This window comes from Pagrus pagrus (assembly GCF_965226575.1).
Source record: "Pagrus pagrus genome assembly, chromosome: 4".
NCBI classification, from domain to species: Eukaryota; Metazoa; Chordata; class Actinopteri; order Spariformes; family Sparidae; genus Pagrus; species Pagrus pagrus.
Genome location: NC_140188.1, coordinates 29812968 through 29840953, shown reverse-complemented (window position 1 = coordinate 29840953; position 27986 = coordinate 29812968). Strand labels below are relative to the sequence as shown.

At 42.8% G+C, this 27986-nt stretch overlaps 1 protein-coding gene across 14 annotated transcripts in view; it reads right to left on the bottom strand.

Annotated features, from left to right (window-relative positions):
- The window catches only part of phldb1b (pleckstrin homology-like domain, family B, member 1b), a 118229-nt gene that overhangs the window by 84746 nt on the left and 5497 nt on the right, over positions 1-27986 (bottom strand). For 7 of the 14 annotated variants that reach the window (XM_084351402.1, XM_084351393.1, XM_084351394.1 and 4 more), the window contains exons 1-2: positions 23572-23704; positions 3452-3553 (exon numbers count right to left, since the gene is read on the bottom strand). In XM_084351402.1, the coding sequence (XP_084207528.1) occupies positions 3452-3553; positions 23572-23628 (159 nt within the window). In that variant the 5' untranslated portion in view covers positions 23629-23704. Of the gene's footprint in view, positions 1-3451; positions 3554-23571; positions 23706-27986 lie in introns of those variants that run through there. The other 7 variants (XM_084351392.1, XM_084351399.1, XM_084351403.1 and 4 more) reach the window with 3 other exon arrangements.

The window sequence follows — 27986 nt, the reverse complement described above, 5'->3', positions numbered from 1 at the left end:
CATTTCCAGCGCTGGCTGCTCTGGCTGTGTGTGTGTGTGTGTGTGTGTGTGTGTGTGTGTCGTCTCCCCCCTCTCCCCCTCGCAGCTCTGCCTAAAGCATCGCCGGGTGCTCTGGGCTCAGCAAGGGGGAAGGGATGTCGCCATAGCAACAGCACTCTGCAATTAGGAAACATGAAGCTCCTGGAGGGCGCTCGATGAGCTAACTTGTGATGAGCACTTTTTCAGCTCAGCGATGCCTGAATATAAAGACAGATCGTCCTCTTGTTGTTAAATTACTGCCGGTGTAGCGGTGAGGTGAAATGCAGCAACATGTCTTGTGTTGTTCTCCTTGTGTCTGCGGTTCTTCCTCCTGGGGTATGATGTCATGAAATGACTGTTGAGTTACATCCATTAGTCCAGGGAGAGAAAATGATTTTGACTCATCAGCGGCATATTTACACTGATGTTCCCTTCCAGCTGATGGAGGGAGAAACATAAATCTCACATGTGGTCCTATTCGTTTAACTGACAGCTAATTATCTAAAACTGAATGATCTGCAGTAACGATCTCGTTCTTAGGGCAGAAACTGACAAAATGATAAAGAGGTAACACTTTATGATAACATCATCAATGAATTAATAGTTATTTGACTGTTAACGAACAATAAAATGTTTTAAGAAACATTTAGTAAATAATTGTTTACCGTAAAGTTCAACTGATTATTATTAGTAGTATACAGTTAATTATTATTAAGTGTTTATTTTTGTAAATGTTTAATAAATACTGTGTAGTTCAGCTATAAACATTATTTGGATGTCATAAAGATGAAACTGATGTTCATAAACCTTCACAGCTGATTAATAAATGGCTTAAAATGATCTTATTGTTTGTTAACAGTTGAAGTTTAATCAACTGCAAATGAACCATTTATTAATGATGGTTATGATACAGTTTTAATGCTTAATTTGTATATTTATTATCAGGCTCCGGGTGAATGGATCATATATAATTGACAGAACATTTCTTCCCTGCTTGGTTGATTAAAAATAAATCAAAATATATATAAATATATCTGTGTCACAGTTCTGTCTGTTTATCCAGTGACCCCCTGTAGTGTTGTAACCCTAATGTAAAGAAACTTTGTATTGTCGTTTGATGATTTAATTGATGTTTTTTATTATTGTATCTTTGTTAGCATCAACAGAAAGTCAATCTATATGTCAGTGACAGTGAGGTGTGGTCCATAACTCATTAGTTTCACATCACAGCAGATGATTTTTCATGTATTTAGAAGTGACAGACACAGAATAAAGAAGCAGTGCTGATAAAGCTCCGTGCCAGCTGAAGTGTTAAATGAACTCTGATGGCTGTGGAGTCACTCACTGGCATGGATTTGCATTTTAAAAACCAGCTGCGATTCTGTCTTTTTGTCCCACTTTCGAGCCCTTACATTACTTGTTTCCAACCTGTGCGCGATCATTGACTCAGCCTCTCGGCTGGTTAGCTAGCCGTGTGTGTCCTAATAGGATTATGTGATTGTGGTGGTGCCGTTGGTGGAGTGGGGTCAAGCCTAAGAGGATTGCTGAGATAGAGACTGACTGGGAGGCACTGGGAGGCTTACTGGGAATGATGGGAGGAGAGGGGAGGTGCCGCTGCAGGATTCATGCTGGCTCGTATGCTGTGTGCTGCTGCTCCCATGTGGTGCACCCAGCAACAGCCTGCTCCTCTGTCTGTGTGTCTGTACATGCAGATACATACAGTGCAATGTAATGTGAGGCCGGTCTGAATCTGCATGTACGTTAAATACTGTATGTCTCACATCTGTTAGATATATGTATCTATATAGATATATTGTATTTGATGTAGTGATACACGTTTTATACACTCCGTATCTAAATCTGTTTTTGCCATATTTATTGTGCATGTCTGCTTTCAGCATTTACATTTTACAGTTAGATTTTTCTTTATGTCCATTGACATAAGTTTATGAGGTCTGGACAGGAATCAAAGATTTTGTAATTTATGTAATGACAGCTGACTGGAGGATGAACATCATGTTCACAACATAACAGAAAGAAGTACCTGCTGATATAATATATAAGCCACGCCTGCGTCAGGGCAACTTCCTGTCTTAAATTCAACGTACAACCATACAAATATTGGACCAGTGTCAGTTCAGACCCCTCCCCCACCTGCTGGGTCAGGGGTTAGAATGTCAAGAGCCAAATAACTGATAATGAATTTTAAAAAACAAGTCTTATTAAATATTTCTCCAATAAAAATGAAGCAGGAGTGCCACATAAAAATGCAACACTATGCAAAAATTTACACATATATTGTACTTTTTATATATTGTACTTGTACACACATATATATATATATATTGCATGTACACATACTGCATCTATGCAAACACACACATACTAGAAAATCTCATTCAAACCAGTGTCTTCTGGTTGAACAGATTTATTTAAGGTTATATCTACTCAGTTTTTCTGAGATGCATATCCTATCTTTTTATATAAGAACTTTTCAAGAAGAAGTCATTTTATATTCTTACACTTTAACTCTTTAAACTGGCCGAACTACAGATAAAAACCTCCAGTCTGCTGTTTTCTTATTTATATTCCTGTTTTCTGTGCAGTATCTGCTGCAGCGTCCCAGTTTCCCTACAGGAATCATTAAAGTTTAATCTCAATGTGTTTTATATTCCATATCTCGCACCCATACACACACACACGCACACACACACACACACACACACACACACACACACACACACACACACACACACACACACACATGCACGTACATACACATACACACACACGCACAGCTGTGTTTCCATTGCTTTTGGGGAATTACATTCATCTCCTGGAGACTTATCCTCACCATAACAATAACCACGACACTCCTAACCCTAGCATTAACCTGAATCTGTGTTTTGTCCCCATAAGAAAATGGGTCCCCATAACGTGAGTATGACACACATACACACACACAACCCTCCTCTTAATGCCTGATAGGATTGTCAGACCCAGCAGGTGGGAAACACAGACAACCAATCTCCGGCTCTGTCTAATTACTGACTCTGGCTGAAGATTCCTGCTTTACAACACACTGACATATGCTGTCAGGACGTGTCCCAGCTGTACGGCCTGACCTGACCTGCTGCCTCTTCACTCAGCTTCAACTCTGTCTTTATCATCCATGGAGAGTTTAAGAGCTAGAACTCTGCCAGAGCAGCCACTGTGGTGACATTTAACATCAATGGACACAGTTATGAGAAGATGAGAGCTCGTTCTGTTTGGATGAGAATGTGTCCACACTGGAAACATGCAGCCAGATTGACATATTCATAACACATGACGATGTTTTTCTCTGTTGGTTGCCAAGTTGAGAACAATGAGGCCTCTAGCTCTGTCTTTCTGTCTCATTCCCCCCCAAAATCCCCCAAACACCCACACTCACCTGTAACACCTGGCGGGTTTGGCGTCCACACTCTGGCATGTTCCTGTTCAGACGGTCCATGTCCACTGAGCTGTCCACGGCTCCCTGCGACACATGGAGATCCTGAGGGAGGAAATGACAACATCCATATTAGCCACAGAATGAGTGATGAGTGTCGTCATGTGTGACTTCATCTCAACCAGGATCACAATCTTGTGTGTGTCTTTGTGCGTTCTTGTGGTCAGTGTGTGATCTTCTTTTTTCACAACAATCTCAGAAAATTGCACCATATTTCCCGGGATTCCCCATCCCCACTCTGCCTACAGGCTAATGTGTAAAGGTGTGATTCATACTGTCATCACTCACACACACACACACACACACACACACACAGATGGTAGACAGCATTTAGCAACACACTCTGAGGAAGTGGTACACACGCACATTTAAATCTCTTGGTAGTTGACACATTAACTGGAAATCAGCAACCTAAGCCTCTCTGGTGTCTATGAAAACACACACACACTCACACACGCTGTGCCCAAATTCCTCCCCTCTTACTCAGTCATTTTTGGGTATTTCCAGCAAGTCAGCACTGAACACACAGCTATTAATATATTCCATGTCTATATTGGTACACGTGTGAAGTGTCCAGAGTTGGTATAAGCGCACATATGTGAGAAAACAGTCATTATGTGAGCTCTGAGAAGCTTGTGGTTGTGAGGAAGCACTGGAAGCCACACAGGAAAATTAGAAAACACATCATTATAGCAATCACAGAGTGTACCCGGAGTCATTTGCATGCCTAAAATGTTGTGCAGCAGGGATGGAAAAATATGGTTCTGATGTACTCTGCCTGCAGGATAACAAAACACTGCTGCGATATCATCATATTTGCTCTTCTGACAGACCCGTGAAATGATATTCAGCAGAGTCAGCCTGCAGGGAAGTAAATCACAAAACAGCCAGAAAATAAAAATAATGTTCAGTTCAGCAAGAAACTCTTCTCTGAGCCACAAGAGGCAACAATTCAGCCAACTACACACTGTTTCCCCTCAGGACTCATGCAATGGTTCTCATGTCAGATTTCACCTTTGTTGTCTCTACATATATGAATTACCTTTCTCCAGTTGTCCAGCAAATGCATAGCCTCCATAGCAAAGAGCTGCTCCGGGCTACTGACTCAATCCTATCAGTGTGAACCTGATTGAGCAGGACACCTCTAAGACTGCCGAGTGAATTCAACAGTTTCTTCAACACCGTGTCTGTCCATGCAACACAGATTGTGTCTTTGTCTTGATCTCAGTCCTTTGTCACAAGCTACCGGTGCAGTATCCTCCACAAACTCCCGTTCAGGAGGTGGACCTGTTGCTGCTTGCTCCACTAAACTAAGAACTACATTCCTGACTGGCAGCACCAAAGTCCCACATAACAGAGAGACGTGCGTGTGTGTGTGTGTGTGTGTGTGTAAGTGGTGATCAAAGGAGGACAAGCAAAGAGGAAGGGAGGAAGAGAGAGTGATGACTGACAAAATAAAGTTCAGAAATAAATAGGTGACCATGTTGAAGGAGACAAATAAATAATGTACAATACAGTATAATTATTAAAAGTTCACTGCCGCATAAGCCATGGATGGATAGATGTTGGTATCACATAAACTAACTTTGCAAAACAAAAAAACAACCCAAAAAACAAAGAAGGGTTTTTGCCAACCAAACATAAGGAAGATTATAAGAGATCCTGCATGGACACACAAATATTTTCCCATGAAGGCAACTAAAGTTCCAAGAAGCTGAAATAAAGATAACGAGTCATCAAAAATGACTCTAACAAACTCAGGATTACAAAATGATTTCTTCTTTTTACATTTTTACAAATGTATTAATGCTGGTGGAGTCAGCTGTTGTTACAGTTCTGTGCTTCAATTCACTTTAACTGAAATCCAAAATACACTTCAACACACAATATGTCATTTCTGCTGCTATTTGTCTCTCAGTCATCATAAAATGACGGACGTTTGCTGAGTGTTGTGTATAAAGGGCCAAGTGAAGCAGGGCGGCAGGAAGTGGAGCTGCTCAGCTGATCAGAGCCTCCAGTTCTGGAGGAGAGAGTCGGCTCAGATCCAGAAAACACCTGGAGTCACATCAGATTCTACTCTGATCTGGAGCCGTTTACTGACGGGAGGAGAGCTCAGACAATACTTTGTAACTTCTGGGATTAAAAAGTGGATTTATCTTCACTCCTGTTTATCAACCTGACTGCAGCAGTGATCCGGAGGTGACCTCCATTCTGTTCTGCAATGTTGACTGACCGGGAAAAAGAAGAGAGCGAACCAGAGTCTCTGGTGGGTTCTGTATCAAGTTGACCTGAATTCAAACAGACACAAACACCCTCTGTACGTACTGTTGCTGACTAGCTTCCAGCTAATGTGCAGCAAAGTGATCTGGACCAAACAAACACTTGAATATAAACAAATGATCCTGTGGTCAAACTTAAGTTATTAACCATCATTGTCATGTTTCATCTCCTCACTCTCTGACTCTCTCCTGAAGTTATAGCGGCAGGCGATCGAATGAACTGCACTGTTACCTTGAGGACACTTGAGTAAACTTTGTTGGAAACATTTGGGATAATGTAAGAACACAACTCAACAACATTTAGAACAAAGGTGGAGTTGTTTTTAGACATTTTAATACAGTCAGCCATAGACCAAGGTGGTGTAATTTTCTGAATGGGAGGTTGAAGCTCAGTCTGTTGAGTTCAGTTTGAGTTCTTTGTGAAGTTAAGCTAAAGTCCTATACGTCTCTGAGTACGTGTGTCTGTTCCCACCACATCAAAGCCCACTTGTGTCGGACTGGGGGAGGACGTCAGCAGCTTTTCTTTCTTCAGATCCAGAAACTCTCACTGGACACACAAAGAACTCCACATCTCTCTTTTCCTTTCTCTCTTTCCCTCCTCGGTCCCTCTCATGCCAGGACAGAAAGGCTGGCATTGTGTTTGTAGGGCAGCCATGGATCTCTGCTCACACATGAGGGAATCTTTCTTTTTGTTTTTTTTTGATGGGGTTATGAAAGCGAGAGAGGGAGGGAGCTTCACCATTTAGTTGGAATGCAAAACTGTAGAAACAGGGAGGGAAGCTTGACAGCCTGCCAACTAGATGGTGAATAAAAAATGAGAAGGATGAATAATATAGATGATAGGAAGAGAAGAAAGATCGGGAAGAAATGAGCCTACGTGCAGCTGTAGAGTTATATTCAACTGAACTCAAAACAGTTTCTGAATTCTGGTCAGATGTCCTTATAAAGATAAGGCTGCAGAATATGTTGGCTATTGACATAAACTAAGAGAAACAAGCTCCACTAAATGTTCCTGAATGACTTACAGTGAGTAATGTTTCAGACGTCTGTCTTTACCCCGTGATCGTCTGACCTTTTCTTTATGTATTATCTAAAGGCCATGGAGTGATTTGCGTTAAAAATGTTTTATCTTCTGGATTGACGAGAGTCTTTGCCCTGACAGTAGCTGTAGCTTAAAGCTCAGGGGGTTCACCAAAATCAGCTGACCTCATCCAGTCCAGTGGTTGTAAAGATGCCGAAGACCAAAGTGTTGGATGGTCAGACCAACCAGAAATGGAAAACTTCACCATTGGGTCCTGCTGCTAAAGGGGCTAAATACTTGTACAACGATGCTAAAAGTTAGAGTGAAGTTGGTTTACTGAGGGGAAATTATTCCACCTCCATGGCAACCAGTCACAGCTACACAGTACAGCCTCATTAAATCCAGTCTGTGCTTTACAGCAGTGAGGTTTTACAGTAGAAAAGGGGGGAAGAACAGAAAAAGGGAGGTTGTGGTGAGTGAAGTGAGTCTGTGGGTCTGTCTAGAGGAGGTCTGGAGCTGGAGCTGTCTAGAGGAGGTCTGGAGCTGGAGCTGTCTCGCCTCTCATCCATCCTGGACAATTTAAACAGGCTAGGGCCCGTATCAGGGAATGTGCAGATAATCAGGAATGTGAAAACAAAAGGACGGGTCATGTCACACTCATCTGAAGAGAGCATGTATCCACCATTCTTCAAATGTCAGACAATATGTCATATATGTTTGCATACTCATCATTTGTCCAATTCACATATTTTTACAATAAACTACATTCACTTATTGTAAAATCTATACATAGCATGTTCTATATAATAATATAATCATATTTGTTTCTCCTTGTCTCAAGATTTCCAGCTATACACCTTCATTTTTGATTTTATAAATTCTTAATGAGATACTAGCACATTGACTCTCCTCCTTTCCTACAAGTACTTTATGACGACTGTTTAGAACCACAGCCCATAGCCCCTCTTTCTTAAAGGTCAGGGGTCACTGTGAAGGAGCAATGCGTGAGCAATGTGACCTCACGCTACAAAGATCTGTGTTCTGTTTGATACAACTAACATGATAGCAGTCTGTTACATGTGTGCAGGTTTGGTCATGTGTTGAAAGGATTTGGCCTGAGAATAGATGCAGTCTGTAGCCACAGGTGAGACGCTGTGTTGATAAGAAAAATGCTGAAGCACTGCAAACAGATGAGGATTAAATGAACGGACGTGAAGGAGGCAGCGAGGCTCTGCAGGTGTGTCACAAACCTCCTTGTAAACACACCTGGCTGCTTTATGGAGGTCCACCGGACGTGAGTCTGTGTGCAAATAAAAGTAAAGTACACACCACCACGTGTTAAGACAAATAACTGTCTGGTCTTTATCCCTTAAGTAGCTTTGTTTCAGAAACACTGAGCACTGGAGCCTGTAGTGTTATTAATGTCTGTATGTGTCCATGATGTGACACCAAGATTCACACCGTGCTCCGAGGTTTGCTCCTTGATCTGCCTTTAAGTGAGGGCACAGTCACATAACTGACACATCTTTCAAGCAACTTGATTGCTTGATATCTTGTTCTTTATAAAGGCTGGTATCAGGCAGGTAAAACTGGATCATAGAAAGTATCTGTCCTCTGATTGCTCCGTCCCAACAGATGGCTTTGGCTACTTGTTGTTACAGTTACAGCTAGCTGCTGCTAACAATCAGTGTCCTGATGAACACCTCCAGATCAACAGTACCAAGGTGATTTATGGAGTTTGCTGATGGGCAGATCCTTGACTGTGTTGTTCCGTCCCAGTACACCTGTTTACTGGAAGCTTCCAATCAAAGGCCAGAGTCAGCAGACTGCGAGCTCCATCGTCATTCAGTGCCACTGGCTACTACAAACACCAATCAATGTCCACAACAAGTCCTCCTGTAGAGAGCCGCAGTCACGCTCCGCCCAGTTTCCCCCATTGGACCTTATTTCAGTAAAACTTTGTGTGGTAGTGTGAATCACACATGATGTTTGTCAGTTTGTCATCAGACTAATGAAATATCAGACTGTGAAGTCATTATAAAGACGACACAGCCAACAGTGTCGTTAGTGACGTTGTCTCCTATCTTAAACACTGTACAGCTGCTCCTGTATATTAGCAGCTCACAGAACTGAACCAGAACCAACTCCCCTTTCAAAGAACTGCAGTTGTCAATATGAGCAGATTTATTGTGATTTTCAGCTTTTTTATGACCTTTTCTGAGCCCAGCTGGCTCCATGTTGGTGACGTGTTGAGTGAGATGATGTAGTTCACTGAGCGTTTTAACACAAAACTACATGAGAGTTTACTTTAATTACAACAAACATTCATGACACAACTCAAACGGGATCAAAAAGTTATTTGTCTCTGTTCATTCACTACCACACAAAGGTTTTCTGAAATAAGGTCCCATGGGATCCACTGGAAGGGGCGGGACTTCGGCTCTCTATTGCTTCATAACACATAACTATTCTGAGGCAAAATGACACTCAATGAGCCATGGGAACATAAAAAACAAGTATCAGACAACAGGAAATGAGCCAGTTGTCCTTTTTCACAGCAGTCATTTTGACTTGTCATAGAGGCACAAGTGTTTCTAATAACTCAAGAATGGCTCCGTTCTCAGGAAGCCATTATTGCCACAGTCAAGCTGAGAGCAGATGAAAAGGACAGAGAGGAGGCAGCAGGATGGTGGAGGAGGAGGACAGGGGCAGGAGGATGGTGGAGGAGGAGGATGGGTGCAGCAGGACAGTGGAGGAGGAAGACGGGGGCAGCAGTGAACAGTGGACGAGCTGATGCTTTCTGTCTTGGGTCTATCTTGTCCAGCCAGCTGCCACCACACAGCTCAAGTCTGATAATGAAGCCAGCTGGATGATCCTCTCTCTGCAGGGACGTCTCTCTCCCCATCCCTCCTCTTCTCTCTCTGGCTGTCTATCTCACTTCATTAGTAATCAAGTCCTCTCATGTCTTCCCTTATCATTTTCATAGCGTCTACATGTCTCCGGCTGCGTTCTCTCTCTCTTGTCAGAGACAAACGTCCGGTTTCTCCAGTGGCCATGTTCGGCATTAAAGCGTCCTGCTCAAGAACTGACAGTTGAGGATACATTTTAGCCATTTCAGCCGTCTGCAGTGTTTCTTTGTGTTTGTCTGATGTTGGCAGCCAAAACCAAATGACACCTTCTGTTTTTAGAAACAAACCACAAAAATGCAGTAAATGTGTGCCCTGGGAAGAAGAAGGGTGGACTCGCCATACACTCATTTTCAGGCAACACAACATGCCGACCACTGCTGTGTATATATGAACAAAGAAGTAAAATGTCTAAAATATTGACGTTGATGCTGCAGTATACAAAGCCAAGTGTTTTTAAAAGGCCCCATTCCAGCTGTAAAAGTCTCTGATAAGTGGCTCTTTCAGCCGAATTAACATGACTCAGCTGAGTGCTGTGAACGGGATGAGATGAGGTAACTGATTTGGATACATCATCATAACAACAATGACAAGATAAACATCTGGAACACCTCTTTTCATTTGTGGGTGAACTTCTCCTTTAATGTTATTAGTAACAGCAGTGCCTCACCCACCACCACATGTCAGAATGTCTGCTGTCAGGTGACATCACTAAACTGCACACAGCTCAACATGAGTTCATGTTCACCAAGCAGGCTGCTTTATGAAACGAGAGAGAGAAGTGGCATCAGTGACTGAAACCTGTCTCACAGACAGCAGACGGAGAGTCCAGAGGAGGTTTTCCCGTCGAACATCAAAGTCTGTCTGGTTGACTGATGGTTCATCGAGCTGGACCACAGACGACCTCTCATTCCTTTCACTAGTCTTGGAATTTCTGGAATTTCATGGAATATTTTAGGGGTGAATCCAGACGGGGGAGGTGAGAGAACGTAATTTACAACTTGTTCAAAAGGAAAAAACAGGGAGGAAGACGTTTCGACTTTTAAAGCTGTTTCTTTGACCTTAAATGTGTTGGAAGTCCTCAGGCACTATGGAGCAGTTACTGCTTGGTGGAGGACAAAGGAAATCCAAAGTTTGAGCGTGACAAATCCCGTCCTTCAACTTTTCTCCACTATTTTCTACCACATAATAGCAAATAGCAGACTGCATAGGCAAAGGTGCTCTTCACTCCAGTGGAAGCATCCAAACCTAAACATAGCCTTCATGCTACGAGCTTCATTGGCTGATCCTGAGCGGCTCTGGCTGATCCTGAACGGCTCTGGTTAGCGGCTGCTTGGTTGTGGTGTCTTGGCTTCAAGAAACAGCTGCTACAAAAACAAGAGCGATGACTTTCTCCTTTGTGACAGCTTATCTTGTTGCATATCCATCAAATAATATGTCAGTCAGAACATTATATAGTGTCTTAGTAAAATGAATCAAGGTTTCATTTACACCATCAACATTCACCGACCGTTTAGGGTGGCAAAACACTTATCAGAATACATTTTTTCATATCTGCGATCCTTTTACTTGAAGCATTACATTTGTTCCCACAGGCACACTGCCACACTCAAAGAACAACAGCAAAAGAGTTCGGGAGCAACAGGAGGAAGTGTGTGACAGATAGAGGAAGAAGATGACATACAGAGAGGCTTCATCCCGCCAGTCTGAGTGTCACTATATGTAGACTTCCTGTACAGCCAGCCGAGCCAGGGACCATTTCCTGTTAGTGACACAGGCCAAGGTCAGGGTCGGCCTCGACTGTGGGACAACACTGACATCAACTATGAATACTGCTGATGTTAGTACAGTGTCTGCACACACTGTGTCTGATTACAGCAAGTGGTGCGACTGGTTCTGTGGAGAGAAATGACCTCCAGCTGATGATCAGTATCATACTTACTTAATTCTTGGTTTGACACAAGTGTGAGTTATTGCATATTTATGTGTCTGTTGAGGCATGTTAAACTACTGCAGCTGATTGTGGGCCATTGTGTCAGTATGTTTTAAAGCCTTATTTGTTTTCATCTGATGGTTAGATGAGACGATTGTATGCTACCACTCAAATATGATCTACAGCTAACAGCTGGTTAGCTCAGCTGATGTAAACCCCTTAAAACCATAACTTATCATTTTGAAGGTTTTTGCTTGGATCAAACCAACAAGATAATGTGTGAGTCAGTGAGTTGTAGAGCTGCAGGTGAGATGATGTTGTTACTGACCAGGCCAGCTGTTTCCACTTTTCCAATCTTTACATTAACCTAAGATAAGCTAACCTGAGAAGGTCTATTTTATATCAAGCCATGTCTAAAGCAACAGCAGATACATAAGTCAGCTGAAGCTGTGATAGACCCACTGTACACTACGCCAGACAAAGTGAGAAACTAACTAGTAAAGCAAAGCTGTAGCACGAGGGACTCAAACATGGTTTTGGTTTTTATAAAATGACAATAAATTGAGGTTGTTCCTTTTAATACAGTGGAGCATTGATAACTGCTAAGGAGCCAGACATTTATCTCAGGAGTTCGTGGAGAGCAAAGCAGAGCTGAAAGGAGAGTATTTATTGGATTTATGTTGCTCCATGTCTGCTGGGGGTGAATCTGTATAACGCATTCGCCAGAACAACTTCAAACAGCCAAATGTCAAATATAAACACACAATATGTAACCTCTGCAGCTAGGGGGCTCTCTATCAGAGCAAAAGATGTTTGCTGAGTGTTGGGTGGAGCTGGGTGGAGGGCTGGGTAGAGCTGGGGCGAGAGCCGCCACTCTGCTGAATGGAATCAGCTAGAGAGTCGGTGCAGATCCAGACCTTCTGGAAGAATAAATCTGCTCTGATCCGAAGCCGTTTACTGACGGGAGGAGAGCTCAGACATTACTTTGTAACGTTTGGTATTAAAAAGTGGATTTATCTTCACTCCTGTTTATCAACCTGACTGCAGCAGTGATCCGGAGGTGACCTCCAACTTTATAAGGTTGTTCCGCTGTTCTCAAGTGGCCAAAACCAAACTATGTGCAGTTGGTAATTGATATATGATAGATAGCTTTGACTGGTCACTTCCTCTGATAGAACATTTAGCGGGTACAGCTGGGTTTGAAGCAGGGTACCAGTTGGTGTTTCGGTGCTTTTATGAATGGGCTCAGTTGTCTTAAGCTTAATCTCATGAGAAAAGCTCCTTGGCGGCCATCTATTCATAGGCCAAATATTTGGTGCAGGAAAGGATTTATTTTGGGGATGTGCTGTTTTTAAATGAGATTGGTTTTGAACGTGCACTGACAAACCAGTCTGTCAGCATGGTCCTGTTCCAATCAATGAATTATGCGCTGACATCATAACAGAATGATGCTCCAGGGGTAAAACACATGATATGACTCCTCGTTTAGTGCTTTCCACCACAGAAAGGTCATTCATCGGTTTGAATGAAGAAATGCATTTTGTTCTGAATGATTACCTCTGCGCAGTATTGTATTTTTCCACGGATAAGACTAAGCCTAAGCACCACACATTAAAATGCAAATCTATGCCCAGTGAGACACCAGTGTATCCCTCGTAGCCTGATAGCATGAGTAAACACAGAATCATTATTCTGGCATCAAGCGCTAAGCATTGGAGAGATGCCATTATCAGCCGGCAGCTAAACACACCATCTGCCCGGCGCCTGAACACACATAAAAACATACTGTACACACTCGCCTGGTAGGATATGAGAGGTTACAGAAACACTGCTGAGGACCAAATGGGACAAACTAGGTGAGGAAAGTGAATGAATATACCTCTCACCTTCACCAGTGAGTGGCCTTTAGTTTCACTGTGTGACAGTAGGAATGTGTGGCTGAGGTATAACATGATCCTCAGGAGACTTTCCTCAGATGAGTACAGGTTAGAGCACAAACACTGAGGCGTACAGAGCAAATAACAGGACACGAACACCCGGCTGAGTGTGTTGTCATCAAAGCTGTGAAATCACTGCCAGCAGAGATATGTGAAACTGCAGCGCAGCACTTCTGAGGATCAGGGAGCCTGTCATTATCAGATTATTGTCTCCAGTGACAGTAGAAATTAGACCTCAAAGTCACTGTGGAAGAAGACTTGTTGTCACTATCCAAACCACTGTTATCCAACACTGCAAACTGCTAACTGTGACTAAGACACTGAGCTGCAGCCACGGGCAGAGGTGACCCAGTGTTTCTCTTGAATCAGGAGTGGAAACAGTTGTAAAATATCTTTTTTTTTACTGTTTGTACAGCACACCTCTGTTTGGTACATTCACTTATGCAACATTTGATTCAATGCTGCCCACCTGCTCAATATTTCCACTCGCTGTGTTGCTGCTAGTAAGCTGAGAAAGGTTTACTCCACTGAAAATCCATCTTTTGAATAAGTAATAGTAATGCCCTGTTAGCTTCAAATATGGCAAACTGTCTTTTGTGAAGAAGCAAGCCACGAACATTTGAGAGCCATTACTTATGTGTTGCTTTAAGTCTGCAGTGTTCAAGCTTCTACAGAATGCACTGAAACACAGCTCGAGTCCAAGACTAACACTGAGGGTGAGTGTGCCGTCCTGCCAACAAACGCTCAGAGCCAGGACTAATAATACGCCGATAATAATGAAGGTGATGAGAAACACGACCAGCTAAGTCGCAACATGTTACTGCATATTATCAGCAGAGCTCAGCAGAAATATGAACCCTCGCATGAATATTTGCTTGGCCCCAAAAAGTTGGTGACCTACAAACAGAGAAGACCGACACGCAGCAGCCTTCAACCAACCTGTTCAAACTGAAGCAGCAGCTGCTCATGAAGAGCTTCATCCAAGACAAGTCTGATGGAAGCTGACTGAAAACGTCTCCTGTCTCAAAATCAGCTGGGACTTAAAGGAAAATTCAGTCATTCTCTTTTCAAATCAATTAGTTTTGTCCCCAGTCTCCAGATACTTCAGGTGCTGGCTGTGAAGCTCCTGTAACTGTTCCTTTAAAGCTGTACTAATCATTGTTGTTTCATTATGAACAATCAGTGACATTATTCTGTGAAATGTGAAGAGAGTTCTCAGCTTAGAGTTTTGATTTCAGACACCTTTACTGTTTCAGGAGCAGCTGGTTTGTCTCTGATTCTCCCAAATGAATGCTACATTTGCTCCATGTCTGCTGGATGTGTAAACAACAAGATTTCAAATGTGAACTCGCTGTGAGTCCAAAGATGGATTCATGTTGTTTTAATATTTCAGCAGTTTGTTATGAGCAAACAATAAACCAAAGTCTGCTCTAAAGTCTCCCTTCAGACATCATGCTTGATATTACATCTGTGTTTCTTTACATTGCCATGACAGATATGGAAACAAGACGTGCCCAGTTATCAGTGGACCAACCACCAGAACCTGCTCTGGCCTCCATAAAGCGGTTCCATACAGCAGTGAGGGTAACTGTCACGTGTGACTTCCACCTTGAGCAAACCAGTGGGAGTGGGTGACTGGGAATGTGGTATTCCATTGCTCAGTGGTTCCGTTGACTTTTGGCTCAGTGTTTCCCAAAGACGTGGAGCTGGACAGGCATTCCAGCCTTGTGGGGACAAAGAGGCTCTTTCAACAGCAGTAATCCTCTGGAGGAGGAGTGGGAACACTGCTGGCCTGCTGCTGCATACTGGACTATAGGACCCACACTAAGGTTCAAACACACGCACACGCACACACACACACAACACAACCAACACACCAGAGGGGACAGGGCCATGTGTGTGTGGGGATGAGGTCCTCACATAATTCAGTTGAAACATGTCTTTTACTTTCTTGTTTGTCGGCTCGACCTGAACCCTAACATCTCTGCTATTCTTCTAATGTACCACACTGCTGTGTTGTGACAACTGGTGAAATAGTCTGGAGCTATTTCATGACATCACACAGTTTGTATGGACAAATGAAGTAGATGTTGATTTGATGTCTGTCGGTAACAACAGCTCAGTTCTCATGTCTCACATCCATCTCCATGGCAACAGATCAAACAGATCATGACCGCGTGATCATGTTCAAACATCTGGATGAAGCTAGCTCATGGACCTGGGTTGCAATGACTTTGTCAAGTAAAATATTAAAATACTTAAAGGTCACATTGATGACATTTACATGTCTTTAAATACAACACATACAGAGCTTGTAGAAAGGTGCAGAATAACAGTTTCTCTGTTCTTTAAAAACATTATTGTGAATTCATTTTTTTAAAATAAATTAGCTCCTTACATGGTTTGTCAGCCAATAATATAACGCCGTTGGTATCATGTGGTATCTGTGTTTCGTCAGCACCAACAGTCTTGGTAGTTGTCAGTTTGTGGAAAAAACGTGTAAAAATGGTTGATTTCTGCGGTATGTGCCCAGCATACTGCACTGCACTAATGTAAGCTAGCTAAAGTTAGCAACATCAGCTAGTCTAACCAAACTGGCAACCACTTGACTGGCGGATGATTGGAACAACAGCGGTGCTGTGGCATGATGGTAGATGGGAGATGAGGAGATCTAATTTTTACACATCCAGCAGATGAGGAGCAACATTGTATTTGTGTCCACCTGAAATCTCATCTTCTCTGTCATTTGGCTTTGCGATGGGATCCACCGACTCCTTAACGAATCTTTTAGCTGGTAGCCTAACTGATCACCAGCTAGCAGCTAAGATTGTGTGTCTGCTGTGTGATGCGGAGCAGAGTGTGCAGCAGGTTGATCACAGCTTATTGATGAAAACAGCTGCTGGAAAGAAACTGATGAGAGCAGATGAGATGATGAGACGGAATAAGGACAGAGAAGTTGTGATGTGTAAAATTAAAACAATAAGCTGAAAGACACTAAAATTCCCTGTATATAGTAGGAACAGCCAGGGCTGGAGTAGCAGCAACGTCTGTACAGTGAGGAGGTCGGGTAAAACAAGCACAGCTGTTTCATCCAGGAGACTGCTGTTAGTGTCAACGCTTATGTTAAGTTATGTCACATACATAACATGAAGTACATCAGTTCTCACTGAAGTTTTATGAATGGTTATTTTAACACAAACCACAGTGTTTTTCTAAACCTAAGCAGGTAGTTTTCTGGGCTCAACCTAAACAAACTGCAGACTGCGCCTGTTGCTGGTACGCTGCAACCGTCATGATGTTGTGTAAATGGTAATTTGTGAAGTTTTGGGAGTTATTCACTTCTTTAGGTATCAGGATGTGTAAGCTTTAAGTGTCCAACCTGTCCTAAGTGATGGTAAACTCATAAAAGGTGAGTAAACCCGAGTAACGACTCTCTGCAGCTTCCTCACCACGAGTGACCTCTTTCACATGTTCCAGTCATTTGAGCCCATGTTGATATGAAATGTTACACCAGCTTTAAGGGCAGCGAGAAGTATTTTAACATGAATGGTAAATGTTACATAACTATAATGAGTCAGATCAGAAATAATATGAATTAGCGTCCTTGAGACGTTGAATTCCTCCACTGAAAGTCTCGATACAAAGAACATCTCCATGTTTGTTCCTGTGCCTTACAGTCAGTTTGGGTCAAAGGTTTACAACAAACAACTACAGCATTGATCAAGTCAGTAATGAATATGACATAAATGAAAGTATATCACAGCAGATCTCTGCTACCTGCAGCCTGAAGGTGGAGCTTTAACTTCAACATGACACACGAACCATCCTCTACACACACACACAGTACAGGGACAGTGTCACTCACCCTGCGCTCTCTCTTCTCTTCAGGTTGATCTGAGCTGTCACTTCATTCAAGAACAAGCACTAAAATCCATCCTTCAAGACTGAAACCAGCCAGCTTAGTCGCACGTAGGAATGAACATTGTTTGGTGGTAAACTAGGAAGAAGGGAGTGACTGGGAGGAGGTGGAGACGGGGGAAGGAAGGGGAATAAAGGGGAGAGGAGGGGAGACCAGAGGCAGCGTGGGATATCCCTTTGAGTCATGGAAACTGATCCAAACAGCAGACATGCTCAGGGAGAGCCAAACAGGCCTCTGTGTGTGTCTTTGTATTGTCCCGTCATTCAGACTCATTACACGCTCACAACATTCAACAGCCTCTGGAAACACTGACTGTACTTTCCTTACAGGTCAATCTGTGGAAAACATGTATAATATCACCAGTGGACACACACAATCGGTGTATTCACCACTCTGTGTCTGTTAATGTGATGTTTGAGTTCACTTCATCTCCTCCTCTTGTGCTTTCTCTGAATTCTGATTGTTTTTTGTTTTATATGTTTGATTTTCCGACATATTATCATGTTAGTTTGTTTCATTACGTCTCGCTGCCTTCACTCAGTGTGCACTGTTAAGGTGTGAACATGTTGAACATAATATATCTTCTTCTTCTTCTTCTTCTTCTTCTCTTTATATCTTCTTTTATTCCTGGGTGTATCTTGCTGTCTTTTCTCTCTGCATGCATCATTGAAGTTTGACACCCATTAATGTTATTGTGCATCAGTGTGCTCACAAATCTTCACTCCAAACAGCCAGACAGAGAGCCAGTGTGTGTGTGCGTGTGTGTGTGTCTGCACAAATGGGCCAGGTGAAGGAGGAGCCGCAGCCAAAACACCATGAGATCATCCTTTACCAGACTGCTGCCTCTGCCAAATCCTTTGTTTCCATGGTAACTCCTCAGGGAAAACAGTGTTGTGTGTGCGTGTTGTTGTGTGCATTTGTCTGTGTGTGTGTGTGTGTGTGTGTGTGTGTGTGTGACTGCAGCACGTTCCCTACAGTTGGTTGGCTGTAAGTCGTCACATTACAGTCCGTGTCAGACCATGGGTGTTGTCAGGGTGAGTATCAGAGCGTGCGAGGTGAACGAGGCAAAGTGAAGCGAGGTGAGCAGTCTGAGGATGATCGTGTCTTTGTTTTGGGATGAATTGCTGGCCTGAAGGCATGCTGCACATAAAAGACAAAGACAATGAAGGGAGGAAATGATGGGGGAGGAAAAAAGAAAGGGAGAGGAATCTGCAGAGGTCATATCCCCATCTGCAGACACATTGCGATTGGCTGCCTGTTTATGCGTGTGTGTGAGCTGTACATGTTGCAGCTGTTGGAGATGCAGCAGATAGCAGATTGTACAGCTGTGTGTGTGAATAACAAAGTGGAGTGAGCAGTCTGACCTGCAGTAACCTCACACAACCTGTCCTCATCAGAAAAACAACCATGGAGATCGACTGTCAAAGACAGTCTTATTGACTTATTAACACACATATTTACGTTTGTTGTTAGGTGGCGACCTCTAGTGGCTGCAGTATTTATCACAGCAGCAAAGGGGGAAGTCAGGTTATGTGGTAAAGAGAGCAACAAAGTCCATATTGGCAGGTGGATGTCTGGGTCACAAACACAGGACTTTCAGACTGCTGTTCATGTCCTGCATGAAACCAAAAGTCACACATGTCGTCCTCTATATCTGCACTCACTCATAGATATCAGCCACTTAAACACACCTGATGCTTTTCATCCCGATCCCCTGAGAAATGAACCAATATGTTGAAGAACACCCTTTCTCACAATGTTAACCAAAGTCCCTTTACTGCACCAAAAGTTAATGCGGTCTGTTGTGGGCTGAGACCCATCCTCCACCCAAGTTTGGTGGAAATCTGTTGAGTAGTTTTTGTGTAATCCTGCTGACAAACCGACCAACAAATGAAGGGACAGCTGAAGACATAAGGAGGTAATAAATAATGATTGCAGACTCAAAGCAACATTAGTTTGGAGTCATATTCGTTGAGAGAAAAGTACAACGTTGCCTCTGATTTCTTTTGATTTTTTTTTGCTCCCAACAATCTCCAATGTTAAACATCCATGTAACTGCTGAATGCTCACCTGCCAGAACAATGAGCTGAGAGGGACTGTACCGCCTGCTGAGCATTCTCTGACACTACTGTACATAAAAGTAATATTGAATCAAAATCTTTATCTAAACCTTCTTTTGTGAAAATCTGTGAAGTCTGAACATCAATTACACTTTCAAGTTGGGCCAGTTGCTGTAACTTGATCATCATCACTGTTTTATCATTTCAACTTGAAAGCCAATCAAGTGACTTCTACATTGCTTCTTTAATTACAGCTCCTCCCTCAGGTCAATCAGTGTATTTCTAAGTCCTTCATCAAAGTGGATCATGCCCCAAGGTTTCCTCTAAAGTGGATTTTACCCATCAGGCCGATTATTATTCATTCTGCATCTCAGTGCAAACATTCACCTTTTCTTCAGTTTTTGCTGAATAATCAATAAGTCTTCCACTAAATGAACGGACACGAACCAATCCGTCATGCACACCCATTCCAGTTTACACATGAAGGTCAATGAGCTCTCAGACTGCTCCACACCGATAAATAATCACCATCATCCAGACCCTGATGTGGTCATTGAGAGACTTTGGTGCATATTACCTGCATGTAATGACGCTCTGACTCCTACACTGAATTTACAACCAACAACTGCCCCATGTGCTAATTCTTTCATTATTTCTCTTTTATAAGTTCACTCATTTCCCGACAGTCTGACACTGAGTCTCTGGTGGTAAATATCCAACGAGGTCGACTCTCTCCAGGAAACAAATGTGATCACATTCAAGGTCAACAGCATCGCTAACAGCAGCAGTGGAGCACCCAGAGGACCCACCAGAGCCCAGCAGGGGAGCCAGTGAGAGGATGGGGCTGGATGGATGTTGGGTGCGAGGGTGAGGAGGGTGGAGGGGGGGCAGATAGAGTGCCTGTGTGCTGGCCTGATTATGCTCTGAACAGAATGAGCTCACATAACAAAGGATTTATTATCAGTAGCTGGAGAGTTGCTGCAGTCTGGGAACTCAGCACAGCCGTTTTCTCTGCCAGCCGCCCGAAAAATGTGGCCCAGCTCTGCTTCGGTCGGGGGGTTCAAACAACAACAAACCCTGTGTTGGTCTCTCTCTCCCTCGGCCTATAAAGCAGCCAGTGTTTCAGAGGGTGGGAAGAACGAGAGAACGCTGCCGCTCACAGGCTCTGCTGTTCATCTCCATCTCCAGCGCCTTCCCTCCAGGTACACCAGGGCTCACTCCAGGATATTTATAATGGGGTTACACTACCACTGTACAGAAATCTCTGATTATGGGCTAACATTACGAATTGAATTAGTTAAAGTGAGACGGTGATGTATTAAAGAAGAAGTAACATATTCTCTTACAAGTGGAAAGTTGAATTCATAAGCAATAAAAGTTACTTTACTCAGTGCAACACACTGGTTCTGTTGTTAAAGCCTCACCTGGTCTGCTTTGACCCGTAGCTCATTGGTTACGAGGCGCTATATCACATTACATACTGCAGTTTCACCTACATACTTTTGCTAATAATATACTGTATATATGATATACAATTATATAATATAATATAATATATATCTGACTTGGTTGCCAGTGACGTGTCATGACAAAGAGATTTTTGCTGCTTGTGAGATAAAAATATTATGTGACATCTCTGAGAATAACAGATAGCAGTGTTGCAAAACAATCACATTGAAGGCGAACTAATCCAAAAGTAATGAACTGTACCTCCAGTAATTAACTGCTATTCTGTTGATGGGTATTCTGTCACAATTTACACCTTAAAGCAGCCAAAGCACATTTTTCTGGTCAGCATAAAATGGACTCTCAGTTTAATACCGATGCCTGTATATGAGCTTCATATCAATTAAACGACACCATCAGCAAGAAGCTATTCTACATGGTTATTCCTCTTGCCTGTGAGCAGGTTGGATTCTGAAAATAAATCTATTTTTTATGGCAGAGTGTTGATGATGAGTTCAGGAGTCTTGCATATAACATCACATGACTTCTGTTGATAATTTCAGCTTTGCGTCAACAAAATGACTTATGTAGCCGAGAGATACATGACCTCATCACTGTGCATCCTGCAGACAGCTGTGTTTAAAAATGTGCTGTGTCTTTTCTTCCACTTGCTTTCTAAACAAATGTGCTCACTAGCTAGAGCAACATCTTCATGACAGGAAGCAGGGGTGGTTTTCATGCCACTTTTGTCCACAGGGGTCGCCAGAATCAACACAAAATGAAAGTTCCTTGCAGCTGCTTTAAATGGACCTACATTTTCTATAACACTTTTTCCAGTCTGCTGACCGCTCAGAGAGCTTTACAACACTTGACACATTCACCCATTCACACACACATTCATACACTGATGGCAGAGGCTGCTAGCAAGGTGCCCACCTGCTCATCAGGAGCAATTTAGGGTTCAGTATCCTGCTCACGGATAGTTCGACTGCAACCGGCAACATGTTAGCAACCAGATTCTTATTAATAATTCCAGCAGACACAACTAATTGCTAATCATGTTTTCATCCCAGAAATATCTTCCTGTGCTGTTAAACACCACAGTGTTCACCAGCTGCTCTCTCACTGTCTGCTGTTTGGATGTGGACAGTTGCTTTATCAGAGGTTTTTGTTCAAAACAGCTGCTGCTGCTGCTGGAGGTCAGGTTGAAGAGAGCGGTCACTACCAACTAAGGCCGTAAAACCAAAACAACAAGCTGAAAGAAGCTAAAATAGACAGTAGAGCTGAGAGGAGCCAGACAGTTCTCTATGGGGGATCCCTTCCACATACACATGGTCATCTGACCCATTCTTATATCAAAATATGAACGATGTGATGGCCTGAATACTGTGGGTTTTCCTCGTCTTGCAAGTCGTTCACTGGGTGGAGCCGATCATAACTAAAAACTGTGAACATCTGTGAACACCTGGCCAGTGTTCAGTCAGTCAGCCCACCTGTCTTACAGGCTGTCCGTCCTGCACCATGTCCTGTCCTTTTCTTTCAGTTTCTTTTTTTGTGTGTATTGCACAAACAACATGCATCACACATCGATCCCTGCACTCATTCAGCGGGACACCCCACGGACTCAGACAGCCGCAGCTCATTGCCATTCTCCTTATTTGCTTAAATAAATCTGAGTTAAATGGAGCTCAGTCGCGTACCTCTCCCTCATTTGTTGTGGCCCGCCAGCCGGCCGTAACAACTGACCACAGCTTTTGAAACTAACGCAGTATGTGACCAACCCTGCTACGGACTCACAGTCAAGGACCTGGCCCAGTTGTGTGTGTGCTGCTGATAGGCTGAAGACACACTCAACCTCATCTCTGAGATCCCACACAGGACAAAGACAAAGCCCAGTTAATGTTCTGCTCAATGACTGGTCATAAATGCAGCAGATCATAAATAAGGTTTGGCTCTTTATGCAAAGCGCCTTCTTGGATTATCAGAGTAAAAACAAAAAACACATCTGAAACTGGAAATATGCCAATCACAACTACAGACTGCTCTGGGAAATACGTCATCGGCTCACCCATACAACCATCATCATTTATTTAAGAGATATCACACATGTACCAACCACTGGACAATGTCACCAAAGAACTGTAATACTTATTATATAAAACATATCTCACTGTCACTACATCATAACTTTAAATGTTATGAATCAGACAGATTTAGTTGTGATTGAACCAACGTGTCTGGAGTTGTTCTGTTGTAATGTATCTGCAGCTTCTATATGACGAGTGTATGGAGGGGTATTTAATCACAGCATGACACGATACAATATAATAATAATAATATCATTTATAACTCATGACATCAAAGCAACTTTTTCACTGCTTTCAAACCAGACTGCACTTCAGGTGTTCCCCACAACAAAGGAAAGATAAGAAGACGTTACAGCAGCTCTGTGATCAAACCTGCCAACTGTCTGACACCTGCACTGAAACACACACACACACACACACACACACACACACACCCTCAGCCTTTAATCTTAAATGTGTGAAGCTTGTACTTTACCTGATGGAGTGGTGTGTGTGTGTGTTGGGACTGAACAAACACACTGCTGCTGCTCATAAAGACGGACGGAGCGTGAGCTGCTGCTGCTGCTGCTGCTGTCACAAAACTCAAAACACAAAGAAAGAGACAAAAACTCTGACTGGGATCCAAAGAGGAAGCTCCTTTCTTTGTGTCCTCTCTCTCTCTCTCTCTCTCTCTCTCTCTCTCTCTCTCTCTCTTCTGTGGTCAGGGTTTCTCACTCACTGCCTCTCCTTGACACGCACACACACACTCACAGCGTCTATCGCTGTCATAACACACACACACTGGGCTAAAGCCATGTGGCTGCTGACACACACTGTCTGGCTGCTGCTGGTCCCCTCCCTCTCACTCTCTCTGGACTCGTACGCTCACTCTGTCACTCTCTCTCTCTCTCTCTCTCTCTCTCTCTCTCCTCACACACACACACACACACACACACACACACACACACACACACACACTCCCTCACTCTCCCAGTTTCCCTGTCCGGTCAGCCTCGCCCTAACACACGGACACAAGGCGCTCATTCTTCTGGATGAAGAGCTGCTGTGTTGTTCACCTCTGACGGGACCCGCAGGTAAACACGGTGTGGAGTACAGTGGAGGGGAGGGCAGCAGCCATTAACTCTCTCACACTGCAGCTACTGTGAACAACTGGGAGCCATGTTTCCCCTCATGTTCACACACCTCTCATGCTTCAGTGTGTTGTTTGGTATCATTTAAAGGTCCAGTGTGTAGGATTCAGGAGGGTCCACTGGCAGAAATGAAATATAATACACATGATTATGTTCATTCTAATCACCTGAAACTAAGAATTGTGTGTTGTTACCTCAGAATGAACTGTTAATCTCTCCTGAGGGAGCAGCGCCTCCTCCGCAGTCTGCCATGTTTCTACAGTAGCCCAGAGCGGACAAACCAAACACTGACTCTAGAGTGTTTTAAAGGGGCATTATGTAGTTTTAGAGAAGAAATTCAGAATTTTAATATTTACAATATTGATGAGGTAATAATACAAACCTATTTCCATCAGTGAATAAACAAGCTGTTCTCAGAGGAAAATAAGGTCCCAGAACACTGTTTGAAGCTAGAAAAGTGGCAGGGTCCGCCACATATAAACAAAGTAAAACAGTATAAACTGTGTTGTCCTTTAAGGTCAGTTTGTTTATTCAGTTTATTCAGTCAGGAAAACAAAGAGAGTTTGATTATTTAGTTTGATTAGGCAGAAAATAATCAGCCAATGAAGATATTTGTCTTCTCATTAACATTTATTCAACAAAACTACAGAGTGCCCCTTTAAGTTTCCACCATGTCAGGGAGGGTGAGACGACCGTTATTCAGTCTGCGACCTCACTGACACTAAATCCTACACACTTCACCTTTAAAGAAATTTTATTTAGTTTTTGGATTTAATATAAAATTCTACACAAGACAAAGAGACATGGAGCCAAAATCAGAATATCTGTGTAAAGGAAACTTAAAATATGCAGGTTATTAAAAAAGCACATGTAAATGATCTGTTATTGAGTGTCAAGTCAATTCTCAATGCCTCTCAACACTAATGCTACTTTTATTTAGCTTTAGCTACTTACTAATGCTGCTTTAAAGTGAATCCCCATTAGCTTCGGGCGTAGCAGTTGCTAATCCTCCCTGGGTCTGCACATTAAAAATGTTCAAATAAAGAATTTTAAAAAATAGATACAACAAAGCAGCTTTTCCTAGTACAACATAAACAAATCAGCAACATACAAACATCAGTTATATCACTAAATGGTTCAAACTAAATTGAAAGCAAATCATGTCAGACAACAACAGCTCTACGGCATCCATACAACTCATGAAGTCTAACCTCAGCAGCCCTCTCACCACAATAATGTGTTGGCATTCCAACATTTGTAAGCATGAAACCACTGGATAGTTTTGACAAGACGTCAAGACAGTTTCCAGCTGCTGTGTTTGTGGCAGCAAAACCAAAAAATGTGATGTTTTCCTGACGCTAACCAAGTGGTGTTTGTGCCTAAACCGAACCAGACCAGGCAACTGTCACAACATAAAACTGAACCTACAGAAATGCAGAGTTTCAACATAAAGAAACTTAAGACAGTTTGACTCCAACAACACATTTGAAAATGATCCCCTTACAATACAGACCCCATAGAAAGTATAGAGCTGAGCGATAAGTGATGAGGTGCAACAAAGGTCACCGGCCACACTCAAACAGAGAAGTTGGTTTCATATCCACAGTGTTAGAGCCCTGGACCACCAGGAGGGCCCTAGCTCCTACATGGTGTCCGTAGGGACAAGTGTGGTACAGTGAACTACAGCATATAATAGTGTAATATTGATAGGAATCTTCAAAGCGACGTCTCACTTTGACTCAGAATGTCTGAAGGCCATTGTGTGTACAGGTCCAACAACATCTCCAGGTTCAGGAGTGATAGATGAAAGGAAAAACCAGCATCATGTGTGTAAGTAGGTCTGAAACAGCAGGTCCAGAGTACCTGCGTCTCTCTTTCTTCATTCAGAGAGTGATGCAGTTGTCATCATGTGACCTAAGTGTGGAACTTGCATCAGTGAATCAACTGAAATAAGTGGAATCTGCAACTTTCTGTAACATGTAAAGATGTACAGTAAAACATGTCGGTCCGACCTGTCGAACGTTTCTACTGTACTTCTTTCTGTACTGTGTTGCTTTGCTAGCGTCTTTAATGTGCACAAATCAGTGACATCTCAGACTAACTGCTAGTTTGGGATGAACTCAGGTCTTGACATTGTTATGTATACACTATGAAGTAACATCATTAAAGAAGACAGTTAAATTGAATGTAAGCTTGTGTGTGATGAAGTTGTTGTAAAGATTGTGATTCTGTCTGTTCTCAGCATCTCAAGTTCAAACTGAGATAACTCCGTCCACTAATGCCTGTTAATGGACAGTGAGTTCAGATTATTTTGAACTACCACTATTATAAAGGTATGAATAAACTCTTTTTTTAATTCCTCAAAATAAAGATTCAACTTCTTCGTAGGTTGAGAACATGATCCTACTCCCTGGGAAAATGACCCGTTTAAATAAGCACTATCTTTAAGCCGACACTGTTATCAAAAGCTATGTGACAACTGTGGCTCTTACGTAATGAAATGTAACATATGACAGAACCATCAGACGGGGGAGTTCTGACGAGAGACTGATGAGTCCTGTCAGGGCAAACTGACAGCAACAACAACCAAAAGAAAAAGTACGGTTGTTGCTTGATTCTTTCTTTTAGAGCAGACAGAAGGATGCTGTCGCTGTCAGAGGTTGTTCTGATTGGTCCAGGCTGCCGTGGCGCTGACCACCATGTTGGCTCAGTTCTAAAGAGAATCAACATAAATAGAAGACAAATGTCCACAAACAAGACTGAGGTCACACAAATATGAACATGTACAGCCACAATGTACCAGGCGGAGCAGACTCTGGTGTCTGAGCCGTGTTTATTACGCCTGCATAGAAGTATATATACATTTATATACGTTATGTAACCCTGTAAGACTGCTTCACAGAGGTTAAAGAGCGTACGAGTACAGTGCTGTGTGAAGCTGTGGAGAGCAGAACAGACTGTCATTAGTGTTGAATAGCTGGTTCCTCTCTGACCAAACTGGATCCAACTAGCCTCCCCACTACAATATCACTAAGCCCAGATTCCAGCTGAAACCACTGCATGCATCTGCGTGTGTGTGTGTTGTTCAGGATTGAATGTCCTGATCTGGAAAAGATTTATTTTGAATTATATGGCAAACTGCACATGCCTGACATTCCTGTAAGGCTGGGTGGAAATTATCATGATTTTTATGATCTGTCAGCCTAAATCACACAGCTGGGCTGTTACACACAAAATCCCAACCAAACTGACTGAGACACTTCATATTCAACCTGTTTCCTCACATGCAATTCTGACGATATGCAGCTGGTGGGAAACCTTCTGTGCAGACAGAGTAGAAGTGCTGTCATATATCAACACTGGGATGTCTGGTTTTATTAAACATCTTTTAATTACGTGTTCTTTATTTTGAAAAATGCGCTCTACATCCCATCATGACTGCCTGCCACATCTTCAACTACGTAGCATCTTTACAACAATGCATGGACGTCTATTCAGAAGCCCTGCTGTCGTCCAGTTCTCCTTCTTTTAGCACTGCTCCGTAGAGAGGATACTGACATACTGTATCACAGCATGGTATGCCAACTGTACAGAAGAGACTCATAAACACATCTCAGAAAATAATCAACCTGCCTGTACTGGAGGACATCTTCAGATCACGCTGCCTCCACAGGGCCAGCAGCCTTCTGAAGGACGACGCTCACTCCTGTCACCACCTCTTCTCTCTGCTGCCTTCTGAGGGCGCTACAGAGCCCTGAAA